Raw genomic sequence first — 12653 nt, forward strand, 5'->3', positions numbered from 1 at the left:
AAGCTAACAAAAAGGCCGATGAGTTGGCAAAGGAGGGTGTAACACTCGCTGAAACGACAATAGACGCCCCAATACGTTTGGGATAAATTAAAATAAAACAGGAGCTGCATATAATCCATCAATAAGGCGGGGTAAAAAGAGCGGGGCTGGGAAATTTTTGGTATTTGCCAAGAGGATGAAGTTATTCTATAACATAAATCCTGGTACCTGATTGGGGTCCTTCCGTTTGGTCGTCAAACAAATTCTGGTAATACTATGGACACATTCACTCTATGTGGGGTCACATTATGCTAGTGGACGCAAAAATATTTCAATCGGTACCGCGGTTTGTAAGCAGACAGATGAAAGTCTCCACTCAGTTGTAAGACGTAGGCGAAGGAAGACTGTACCTCCTTGGAGCTCCCAATTGACTTCAGTTATCGGGAAACAAGGATATCTGGCGTTACTTGTTGTGATGATGAATAGTGAGACTCGACAAGTGGGTGTGAAAATTTAAATATAGGAGTAGTGGAAGAGAAAATAAGAGAGGAGTTGGCGGCGATGTGGGTGTGGGTTGGGAATGGGGAAGAGTGAAATTGAGTATAATGGGAAAAAGGAAAGTGAGTGATACAGGGAGTGGGAGAAATTCATAAACAGGAAGGAGAGTCGCAACTTTGAGGGATACAGAGGAGTGCTAAGACCATTTTCAAATTTGAACAAAATTATTTTTGGAAAAGACAAACTAATTTTTCAGCTGAACAAGAGGGTATTTTAATGTATCAACATATTTTCTGTTAAACATCTAGTAAAGGAATATAAATACTTTTTCAGCTCTACTTTATTACTTCGCAAGTTGCAATTATTGGTAAGGGTTTTCACCATTTATCAAAAACCCAGTTTAATTTTTTATATTTAATATGTATGGGACTAAAATTATATTCAAACTGCTTCATAACCATTGATAAATCTTTTTCTTTAGTTTAATTGGTGGTTGTTAGTTGCTATTGATTATATTCAACGTCTAAAATCTAACACTGGGGATAATCATGATGATTTTGTTGGTGATGCTGCTGGCATATCCTCATCGAATGAATTTGTGAGGGAGGTGGGAGTTTTGGTGGTGTTGCAGTACATTTTCCATAGAGTTAAGTTGCTGCTCTTTTAGTTGCATTTGTGGAGATCGTCGTGAATGTTGTGCTGAGTTTATGGTCAAATGATATTGATGCTTTTGCAATTCTTGGTAGTTTTTATGGTTGCCGGACTGTCGAGTGTATATGTAGTGCGCCCGCTGGTGTCGCCCATTGCATATCCCGTTGTTGTTTTTGTTGAACAGAAATCATGACAGGTGGTGGCAACGCTGCTGATTGTCTTTGTACCGAAAATATTTATATCATTAATCATATTATTTGACATTTTACTGTTATTCGATGGTTTTACTGTTGCGACAATCGCTTTTGAACCACCTTGTAGCTTGCCATTTCCATTTAATGTGTTAAAACTGCTGCTTGCCGTTGAAGGCATACTTATGTTGACATATCTGAAATTACCTGTGACCACATTGGCACTTGCATTAATGGCAGCTGAAGCTACAGCAGCCGCATTTGCCACCACAGAAGCAGCTAAAACCGCTGATGCTGGTCTAATATCAAGATTAGTCGAATTAAAGGGCGGGCGAAACGCCGTCGATGTGCGTGCTCGGGCATTTGTTGGTGCCTCACTTGCCGACTGTGTGAAAAGCAATGTAGATCACTGAAGACGCGGCCAGTAATTGGTACTGGATAAATCGCTTACACCTTGTGTAGATATTTGGACTGGTACGGAAACACCTGCTGATATGACACCTGCTATAGTGTGGTTATCTATAATTTATTAAAAATAAATAAAGTATTGAAAAATTATTTATTCTCCATAAACAAGGTATAATAAATATAAAGAAATCCCACCTGTACTACAAGATCCAGTCACTGAACCAGGTCCATACATTGAGGTGTGTTGTGACGGTGGCTGCTGGTGAGCCGCTGCAGGATTTGAAGATGAGCGCGCATGCGCCGCATATGACATAGGCCCTAGAGACAGTGGATCATGAAACATGTATGGGTAATTTTCTCGTTGCTGCAGACAAGTCGATGTCATAGAGCTCAACGATGACGTCATGGAACTAAAAGGTTGGAAAAATGGAGAATAAGTTTTTATTGAGAACTTTAAGGTAAAACTTAGCTAATTACTTGTAACTTTCAGCCATTGATGCATGTGGTATCGATGAATACATGGTGTTGAAACCGGAGTTAAGGGAAAGTCGGGGTGTTATGGCTTGTAAGGACGGACTCGCGCCGTTGCTGTAACCAACGACATTTACAACCGTTGCCGATGCTGTTGCAGGTACGGCAGCTGAGTCGCCAGGTATGATAACAGTTGCACTTGCGTCACTGTTGGGGCACGGAAGTACTGCTGCCATAGATGTTGTCGTTCCCTCAATCCTCGAGACCTCGACTGCTGTGGCGTTATTGCTAGCTACATTGATATCGGAGGCAGTCCCACCACCCACGTCGATGCCCATGACATTATTGACATCAGGTGCACTGTGATTACTAACCACTGCTATTGTAGCCAAGTTGTCGGTACTGGAGCGACCCGCATTACTGCTTCCATGGTCAACTGAGCGCCGCTGATGTCGTAGCTTTTCTTCGCGCCTCCACTTTGCCCGTCGATTTGAAAACCAGACCTGTTTTTGCGAAATTGGTGATAAAAATATATTTTCGCTTATTTATTTTTGCAACTTACTTATAAATTATAAAAAATAACAAAGAGACGCGTGGAGGTCCACACCAAAATTAAACATTTTTATCATGAGTAATTCCGACAACATCGCAAATATTTTTTTTACAATTCATCTCAAAAGAATTTTTTTTTTTAATGTATGGAGTGAGTTTGCCTTAATAAGCATAAACTTGTTGTCTTGTCGTCATATTGGTTTGTGAGGTCATTTGTTGGAATCGAGCTCGAGGCCTTAAAAATAACTTTTTTGTCAGTATTATTGTTATAATACATTTTTCTCTGATAGAAAATTTTTTAAATTAGAATAGAGAAAGAAAATGATCAGACAACTACGACAGCTCGCTGTATAGATCTTTTTCGGGACCTCCAAAGCTCCTTCAACGGACACATTTTGGCCCGCTGTTCTAACAGTTCAGCTATCACAGCGGTGATTCGTTTGCTTTCATAACCCCATTTTTTTATCTCTTTTTGCGAATTATTTTCACAATGCTGCGATACCTGTCGAAGAAAAATTGTGAATACACACAATTAAGTTAGTGTGGGACACACTAACAAATTTGGTGCTATTTTATTTAGGAGGTAGCCGTTTGTTTTGTTGCAAAGCTCATCGATCTGTGCGCCTGGGCCTGTGCAGTAATCGGAGTAAGAAACGATAGTGACTCCTTCTGGGGGCGAAGGTAGAAGTTAAACAGAAGTAGGGAGAGGACACCGCCCTATGTCACCCCTTGTTTAATTCTTCTTGGTTTGGATGTTGCGTTCCTGAATTGCACCGATGCCTGCCGACCAGTCAGATAATTTGCGGTCAACCTTTTAAGACTTGGGCGAAGGCTAGACCCTTCCAGGTCTTGCAGTAACGTGCCATGGTTGACCGTATCAAAAGCTTTTGACAGGTCTAACGCAACGAGTACTCTCCTATGGTAGGAGTTTTGATTTAAACCGCAATTTATCTGCGTGCTAATGGCATTTAGCGCGGTGGTTGTGCTATGTTGTTTTATGAAGCCATGCTGATGATAGGCTAGTTGCAAATTAGCTTTAAAATAGGGGAGCAGAATTGCTTCAAGTGTCTTGGCTACTGGAGATAGGAGAGACATCGGGCGATAAAAATCTCCTATGTTAGCTTGTTTCCCAGGCTTTAGTAGCGGGACCACCTTGGCCATTTTCCATTTTTCCGGGATGACAAAGGTGGAAAGGACAGGTTCAATACATGTGCTAAATATTTGAAACCCCCTTTACCTAGGTTTTTAAGCATCGGCATGGCTATGCCGTCTGGGCCCACTACTTTAGATGGTTTAGCATGACCGATGGCATCCTCAATCTCTCTGGCGGTGATGGTAATTGGGAACGCGCTGAATTTATGTTTATGTGCGAGTCCGTTGGCCCGCCGTCTAACTTTGTCAACCGTAGAATGCATTATACATTGTCGGCAAAAGGAGCTCCCACATTTTCTCGCATCCGGCAACACTTTATCGCCAAAGAGGATGGAAATTTTGTCATTGTGCTTAGACGGATTCGATAGCGACTTTGCGGTGAACCAAAGCTGACCCACACCGGCAGAGAGGTTACAATCCCTTAAATGCTCCTACTATTTCGCCCGCTTGTGTTCATCCACAAGCAATTTGATGCGTTGGTTTATATCCCTTATTTGGGGGTCGCCGGGATCGAGCTGTCTTACAAGGTCACGTTCTCTCTCTAAATTTGCGGCCTCCGCCGGAAAATGAGGCCGGATTTCAGGAATTCTTCCTGCGGGAATAAAACAAGCCGAGGCGGATTCAATGACCTTGCGGAAAGCATGTTCCCCTTGGCGAGCATCAGTCGGGATGGGCACAGTGCTGCGACATCTGTAAAAGAAACATTACACCTTGTTTTTTGGGCAATGATGCCGTAGTGCCGTATTTATTGACAATTTTTTATCCTGTGCTCTACGAAACATAAGAATTTTGTCGTTGTTTTATTGGCCTATTGCTTTATAAGATTATGGGTTCGAAACGAGCGCCAGGCCTTAACAATCGCTGCTGTGATAGCTGAATGCATCTCTTCAAGGAGCTATGTCATTTGTCTTAAAATTTTTCCTTCTATCCCTATTTAAAAAATGTTTCAATTAAGAAAAAATATATCATAATAATAATACTGACAAAACGAGTTGTTGTTTTGAATCGAACCCATGATTTCTTTAATACGTTCCTTTAGATATAAGAATCTAATAAAAATGTATATGTGACATATTGGTGCAACTAGAAAGGAAATGTGTCACTTTGATACGTTTAGGTGCGATTTGAAATGGTACTATACGCTTTGATATGAATCATTATACAAATGGGAAGCAAACACATTGAAGCAAAAATAATAAAATAGCCAAAGCAGCGACTTTGGCAAACGTGTGATTACTACCTTGAAAAAACGAGCAAATCATCTAAAATTTATTTGATACTAGTATTAGCTGATGATTTCAATCAATTTAATGATTCGAAAATTCAATAGAAATGCAGCTGGTGGAAGGGATCTGCATTTAGACCTCATTTTTCCAAATTCTTCAATGTTGCGTTTTGGTGCAAGCGTCCACAAAAATAAACAATGATTATAAAAGGTTTTGCAATAAGTGTAAAATTAATTGACAATTTAATTATTTTATATGTATTTGCTATATGTACATTCACCAATTACACTCAGCATTAACTGGAAAAGTAATCAATTCCTTTTCTGAAGAGCGAAGGAATTGATTCCATTTCAGTTCCTCAAAGAGGAATTTGGTTTTTTTTTTGTAATTGAAACAAGCTACTTTGTGAAAGAACTATTTCTATCTTAGTCCTTTTGAAAGAATTGGAAATACCTCAAAGGAATTCTGAAAGTTCTTGACTTTTGGAAAAATATGAATAATGGGCGTAATTTTTCAGAACTTTTTTGTTCTTTTCAAGAACTTCAGAACTTTTCAAAAGCCACTCATTACACCAATTTTTTCTTATTTTTTAAATTGTGGACTTTTGGAAAAATGTGAATATTGGGCGTAATTATTCAGAACTTTTTTTCTCCAGAACTTTTTGAAAGCCACTCAGGAAACCAATGATTTTTTTTTGATTCTTAAATATTTCAAAATATTCGACTTTTGGAAAAATGTGAATGTTGGACGGAATTTTACAGAACTTTTTTCTTCTTTTCAGGAATTTCAGAACCTTTAAAGAGCCTCTCTGACTTTTTTTTTTTGATTTTTAAAATTTTCGACTTTAGGAAAAATGTGAGTACTGGGTGTAATTTTGAAGAACTTTTTAAGCTATTGCATAGATTTTATCGCGGGCTTGGCGACTAAATCAAAAAAAACCGTAACGGATATTTGTCAAAAAATATCCGAAAAGGCTCGAAAAGGTTCGAAAATATTCGAAAAGGTTTGTAAAGGTTCGGTGTTAGCAACAGGCCAAATACATAATATTGGATCTCTATCATAATCAGCGTTAGGCAGGTTACAAAATTGAGAATGTGTTAGTAAACACGAACGCATAGCGATCACGAAAGCAAAATCAATTATTTATTTAGTTTGATTTCAATGCTTGAAAGGTGAACATGTGTCACACGCACTCTTTGGTACTCTGTTTTAAGCGCGAGTGCAACACTTCCTCACCGTACGACCATCGAAATCAAACCAAAAGAGCTGTCGTTGATTTTCACGAAGTAGCCATTGTGCTATCGCTTATCGTATACATATATGGTCGCTTACAAGCCAACCTAATAAAACCGCACTGCGTTTTTTTAGCGCACGCAAACAACAGACGTTTTTTGCCCTAACCCAAATAAGCATGCGTTACGACAATGTAAAGCATGTGTGCAAACGTCAAGTCTAAATGTCACGCAGAACAAAAATTGGAAATCGAGTTAGGTTTTCACGCAGCAAATTCAATTTGAGTTGCTCTCATACAAGTTGTATGTGCATGAGACATTTTTGACAGAAAATGACTTGCGTGCGTTTATATTAGGTTGGCTTGTTAGCAGGTGCTAAGCTCACGCCCACCCCGGATCATAAAGTTAAAGTTAAAGTTAAATTTAAAGTTACAGTTAAAGTTAAAGTTAAAGTGAATGTTAAAGTTAAAGCGAAAGTTAAAGTTAAAAATAAAGTGAAAGTTAAAGTTAAGGTTAAAGTTAAAGTTAAAGTTAAAATTATAGTTAAAGTTAAAGTTAAAATTATAGTTGAAGTTAAAGATAAAGTTAAAGTTAAAGTTAAAGTTAAAGTTAAAGTTAAAGTTAAAGTGAATGTTAAAGTTACAGTTAAAGTTAAAGTTAAAAATAAAGTGAAAGTTAAAGTTAAAGTTAAGGTTAAAGTTAAAGTTAAAGTGAATGTTAAAGTTAAAGCGAAAGTTAAAGTTAAAGTTAAAAATAAAGTTAAAGTTAAAGTGAAAGTTAAAGTTAAAGTTAAAGTCAAAGTCAAAGTCAAAGTTAAAGTTAAAGTTAAGGTTAAAGTTAACGTTAAAGTTAAAGTTAATGTTGAAGTTAAAGTTAAAGTTAAAGTTAAAGTTAAAGTTAAAGTTAAAGTTAAAGTTAAAGTTAAAGTTAAAGTTAAAGTTAAAGTTAAAGTTAAAGTGAATGTTAAAGTTAAAGCGAAAGCAAAAGTTAAAAAGAAAGTTAAAGTTAAAGTTAAAGTTAAAGTTAAAGTGAGTGTTAAAGTTAAAGCGAAAATTAAAGTTAAAGTTAAAATTAAAGTTGAAGTTAAAGTTAAAGTTAAAGTTAAAGTTAAAGTGAATGTTAAAGTTAAAGCGAAAGTTAAAGTTAAAAATAAAGTTAAAGTTAAAGTGAAAGTTAAAGTTAAAGTTAAAGTTAAAGTTAAAGTTAAAGTTAAAGTTAAAGTTAAAGTTAAAGTCAAAGTCAAAGTCAAAGTTAAAGTTAAAGTTAAAGTTAAGGTTAAAGTTAAAGTTAAAGTTAAAGTTAATGTTAAAGTTAAAGTTAAAGTTAAAGTTAAAGTGAATGTTAAAGTTAAAGCGAAAGCGAAAGTTAAAAAGAAAGTTAAAGTTAAAGTGAATGTTAAAGTTAAAGCGAAAATTAAAGTTAAAGTTAAAAATAAAGTTAAAGTTAAAGTGGAAGTTAAAGTTAAAGCTAAAGTTAAAGTTAAGGTTAAAGTTAAAGTTAAATTTAAAGTTAAAGTTAAAGTTAAAGTCAAAGTTAAAGTTAAGGTTAAAGTTAAAGTGAAAGTTAAAGTTACAGTTAAAGTTAAAGTTAAAGTTAAAGTTAAAGTTAAAGTTAAAGCTAAAGTTAAAGTTAAAGATAAAGTTAAAGTTAAAGTTAAAGTTAAAGTTAAAGAGAAAGTTAAAGTTAAAAATAAAGTTAAAGTTAAAGTTAAAATGAAAGTTAAAATTAAAGTCAAAGTTAAAGTTAAAGTTATAGGTAAAGTTAAAGTTAAAGTTAAAGGTAAAGCTAAAGTTAAAGTTAAAGTCAAAGTTAAAGTTAAAGGTAAAGTTAAGGTTAAAGTTAAAGTTAAAATTAAAGGTAAAGTTAAAGTTAAAGTCAAAGTTAAAGTTAAAGTTAAAGTTAAAGGTAAATTTAAAGTTAAAGTTAAAGTTAAAGTTAAAGTTAAAGTTAAAGTGAATGTTAAAGTTAAAGGGAAAGTTAAAGTTAAAGTTAAAAATGAAGTTAAAGTTAAAAGTAAAGCTAAAGTTAAAGTTAAAGTCAAAGTTAAAGTTAAAGTTAAAGTTAAAGGTAAATTTAAAGTTAAAGTTAAAGTTAAAGTTAAAGTTAAAGTTAAAGTGAATGTTAAAGTTAAAGGGAAAGTTAAAGTTAAAGTTAAAAATGAAGTTAAAGTTAAAATGAAAGTTAAAGTTAAAGTCAAAGTTAAATTTAAAGTTAAAGTTAAAGCTAAAGTTAAAGTTAAAGTTAAAGTTAAAGTGAATGTTAAAGTTAAATTTAAAGTTAAAGTTAAAGTCAAAGCTAAAGTTAAAGTTAAGGTTAAAGTTAAAGTTAAAGATAAAGTTAAAGTTAAAGTTAAGGTTAAAGGTAAAGCTAAAATTAAACTTAAAGTCAAAGTTAAAGTTAAGGTTAAAGTTAAAATTAAAGGTAAAGTTAAAGTTAAAGGTAAAGCTAAAGTTAAAGTTAAAGTCAAAGTTAAAGTTAAATTTAAAGTTAAAGTTAAGGTTAAAGTTAAAGTTAAAGTTAAAGTTAAAGTTAAAGTTAAAGTTAAAGTTAAAGTTAAAGTTAAAGTTAAAGTTAATGTTAAAGTTAAAGTTAAAGTTAAAGGTAAAGTTAAAGTTAAAGTTAAAGTTAAAGTTAAAGTTAAAGTTAAAGTTAAAGTTAAAGTTAAAGTTAAAGTTAAAGTTAAAGTTAAAGTTAAAGTTAAAGGTAAAGTTAAAGTGAATGTTAAAGTTAAAGAGAACGTTAAAGCTAAAGTTAAAGTTAAAATTAAAGTTAAAGTTAAAGTTAAAGGTAAAGTTAAGGTTAAAGTTAAAGTTAAAATTAAAGGTAAAGTTAAAGTTAAAGTTAAAAGTAAAGCTAAAGTTAAAGTTAAAGTCAAAGTTAAAGTTAAAGTTAAAGTTAAAGTTAAAGGTAAATTTAAAGTTAAAGTTAAAGTTAAAGTTAAAGTTAAAGTGAATGTTAAAGTTAAAGGGAAAGTTAAAGTTAAAGTTAAAAATGAAGTTAAAGTTAAAATGAAAGTTAAAGTTAAAGTCAAAGTTAAATTTAAAGTTAAAGTTAATGTTAAAGTTAAAGTTAAAGTTAAAGTTAAAGTTAAGGTTAAAGTTAAAGTTAAAGTTAAAGTTGAAGTTAAAGTTAAAGTTAAAGTTAAAGTTAAAGTTAAAGTTAAAGTTAAAGTTAAAGTTAAAGTTAAGGTTAAAGTTAAAGTTAAAGTTAAAGTTGAAGTTAAAGTTAAAGTTAAAGTTAAAGTTAAAGTTAAAGTTAAAGTTAAAGTTAAAGTTAAAGTTAAAGTTAAAGTTAAAGTTAAAGTTAAAGTTAAAGTTAATGTTAAAGTTAAAGTTAAAGTTAAAGGTAAAGTTAAAGTTAAAGTTAAAGTTAAAGTTAAAGTTAAAGTTAAAGTTAAAGTTAAAGTTAAAGTTAAAGTTAAAGTTAAAGTTAAAGTTAAAGTTAAAGTGAATGTTAAAGTTAAAGAGAACGTTAAAGCTAAAGTTAAAGTTAAAATTAAAGTTAAAGTTAAAGTTAAAGGTAAAGTTAAGGTTAAAGTTAAAGTTAAAATTAAAGGTAAAGTTAAAGTTAAAGTTAAAAGTAAAGCTAAAGTTAAAGTTAAAGTCAAAGCTAAAGTTAAAGTTAAAGTTAAAGTTAAAGTTAAAGTTAAAGTTAAAGTGAATGTTAAAGTTAAAGAGAAAGTTAAAGTTAAAGTTAAAAATATAGTTAAAGTTAAGGTTAAAATGAAAGTTAAAGTCAAAGTTAAAGTTAAAGTTAAGGTTAAAGTTAAAGTTAAAGTTAAAGTTAAAGTTAAAGTTAAAGTTAAAGTTAAAGTTAAAGGTAAAGCTAAACTTAAAGTTAAAGTCAAAGTTAAAGTTATGGTTAAAGTTAAAATTAAAGGTAAAGCTAAAGTTAAAGTTAAAGTTAAAGTTAAAGGTAACGCTAAAGTTAAAGTTAAAGTCAAAATTAAAGTTAAATTTAAAGTTAAAGTTAAAGTCAAAGCTCAAGTTAAAGTTAAGGTTAAAGTTAAAGTTAAAGATAAAGTTAAAGTTAAAGTTAAGGTTAAAGGTAAAGCTAAAATTAAACTTAAAGTCAAAGTTAAAGTTAAGGTTAAAGTTAAAATTAAAGGTAAAGTTAAAGTTAAAGTTAAATGTAAAGCTAAAGTTAAAGTTAAAGTCAAAGTTAAAGTTAAATTTAAAGTTAAAGTTAAGGTTAAAGTTAAAGTTAAAGTTAAAGTTAAAGTTAAAGTTAAAGTTAAAGTTAAAGTTAAAGTTAAAGTTAAAGTTAAAGTTAAAGTTAATGTTAAAGTTAAAGTTAAAGTTAAAGTTAAAGGCAAAGTTAAAGTTAAAGTTAAAGTTAAAGTTAAAGTTAAAGTTAAAGTTAAAGTTAAAGTTAAAGTTAAAGTTAAAGTGAATGTTAAAGTTAAAGAGAACGTTGAAGCTAAAGTTAAAGTTAAAGTTAAAATTAAAGTTAAAGTTAAAGTTAAAGTTAAAGTTAAAGGTAAAGTTAAAGTTAAAGTAAAGGTTAAAGTTAAAGTTAAAGTTAAATTTAAAGTTAAAGTTACAGTTAAAGTTAAAATTAGAGTTAAAGTTAAAGTTAGAGTAATTTGAGTTATCTTAAAGTTAAAGTTAAAGTTAAAGTGAAAATTAAAGTGAATGTTAAAGTTAAAGAGGAAGTTAAAGTTAAAGTTAAAACAAGTAAGGAAGGTTAAGTTCGGGTGTAACCGAACATTACATACTCAGTTGAGAGCTATGGTGACAACATAAGGGAAAATAACCATGTAGGAAAATGAACCGAGGGAAACCCTGGAATGTGTTTGTATGACATGTGTATCAAATGAAAGGCATTAAAGAGTTTTTATGAGGGAGTGGGCCATAGTTCTATAGGTGGACGCCATTTAGGGATATAGCCATAAAGGTGGATCAGGGTTGACTCTAGAATGCGTTTGTACGATATGGGTATCAAATGAAAGGTATTAATGAGTATTTTAAAAGGGCGTGGACCTAAGTTCTATAGATGGACGCCTTTTCGAGATATCGCCGTAAAGATGGACCAGGGGTGACTCTAGAATGCGTTTGTACGATATGGGTATAAAATGAAAGGTGTTAATGAGCATTTTAAAAGGGAGTAATCCTCAGTTCCATAGGTGGACGCCGTTTCGAGATATCGCCATAAAGGTGGACCAGGGGTGACTCTAGAATTCGTTTGTGCAATATGGGTATCAAACGAAAGGAGTTAATGAGTATTTTAAGAGGGAGTGGGCCTTAGTTCTATAGGTGGACGCATTTTCGAGGTATCGCAATAAAGGTGGACCAGGGGTGACTCTAGACTTTGTTTGTACGATATGGGTATCAAACGAAAGGAGCTAATGAGTATTTTAAGAAGGAGTGGGCCTTAGTTCTATAGGTGGACGCCTTTTCGAGATATCGCCATAAAGATGGACCAGGTGTGACTCTAGAATGCGTTTGTACGATATAGGTATCAAATGAAAGGTGTTAATGAGTATTTTAAAAGGGAGTAATCCTTAGTTCCATAGGTGGACGCCGTTTCGAGATATCGCCACAAAGGTGGGCCAGGGGTGACTCTAGAATTCGTTTGTGCAATATGGGTATCAAATGAAAGGTGTTAATGAGTATTTTTAAAAGGGAGTGGGCCTTCGTTTTATAGGTGTTCGCCTTTTCGAGATATCGCCATAAAGGTGGACCAGGGGTGACTTTAGAATTTGTTTGTATGATATGGGTATCAAATGAAAGGTGTTAATGATTATTTTAAAAGGGCTTAGTTCTATAGGTGGACCCCTTTTCGAGATATCGCCATAAAGGTGGACTAGGGGTGACACTAGAATTCGTTTGTGCAATATGGGTATCAAACGAAAAGAGTTAATGAGTATTTTAAGAGGGAGTGGGCCTTAGTTCTATAGGTGGACGCCTTTTCGAGATATCGCCATAAAGATGGACCAGGTGTGACTCTAGAATGCGTTTGTACGATATGGGTATCAAATGAAAGGTGTTAATGAGTATTTTAAAAGGGAGTAATCCTTAGTTCCATAGGTGGACGCCGTTTCGAGATATCGCCATAAAGGTGGGCCAGGGGTGACTCTAGAATTCGTTTGTGCAATATGGGTATCAAACGAAAGGAGTTAGTGAGTATTTTAAGAGAGAGTGGGTCTTTCTGGACCAGGGGTGACTCTAGACTTTGTTTGTATGATATGGGTATCAAATGAAAGGTGTTAATGAGTATTTTTAAAAGGGAGTGGGCCTTCGTTCTATAGGTGTTCGCCTTTTCGAAATATCGCCATAAAGGTGGACCAGGGG

The 12653-nt window shown here is 33.0% G+C and overlaps 1 protein-coding gene across 1 annotated transcript in view; it reads right to left on the bottom strand.

Annotated features, from left to right (window-relative positions):
• Positions 1 to 832: 832 nt before the first annotated feature.
• toy (twin of eyeless) overlaps positions 833 to 12653 on the bottom strand; it is a 1118401-nt gene continuing 1106580 nt past the window's right edge. Inside the window, exons 5-7 of the mRNA XM_067758321.1 lie at positions 2205 to 2701; positions 1923 to 2137; positions 833 to 1838 (exon numbers count right to left, since the gene is read on the bottom strand). Of these exons, the coding sequence (XP_067614422.1) occupies positions 1726 to 1838; positions 1923 to 2137; positions 2205 to 2701 (825 nt within the window). The 3' untranslated portion in view covers positions 833 to 1725. The remainder of the gene's footprint in view (positions 1839 to 1922; positions 2138 to 2204; positions 2702 to 12653) is intronic.

This window comes from Eurosta solidaginis, chromosome X (genome assembly GCF_040869045.1).
Source record: "Eurosta solidaginis isolate ZX-2024a chromosome X, ASM4086904v1, whole genome shotgun sequence".
Lineage (NCBI taxonomy): Eukaryota > Metazoa > Arthropoda > Insecta > Diptera > Tephritidae > Eurosta > Eurosta solidaginis.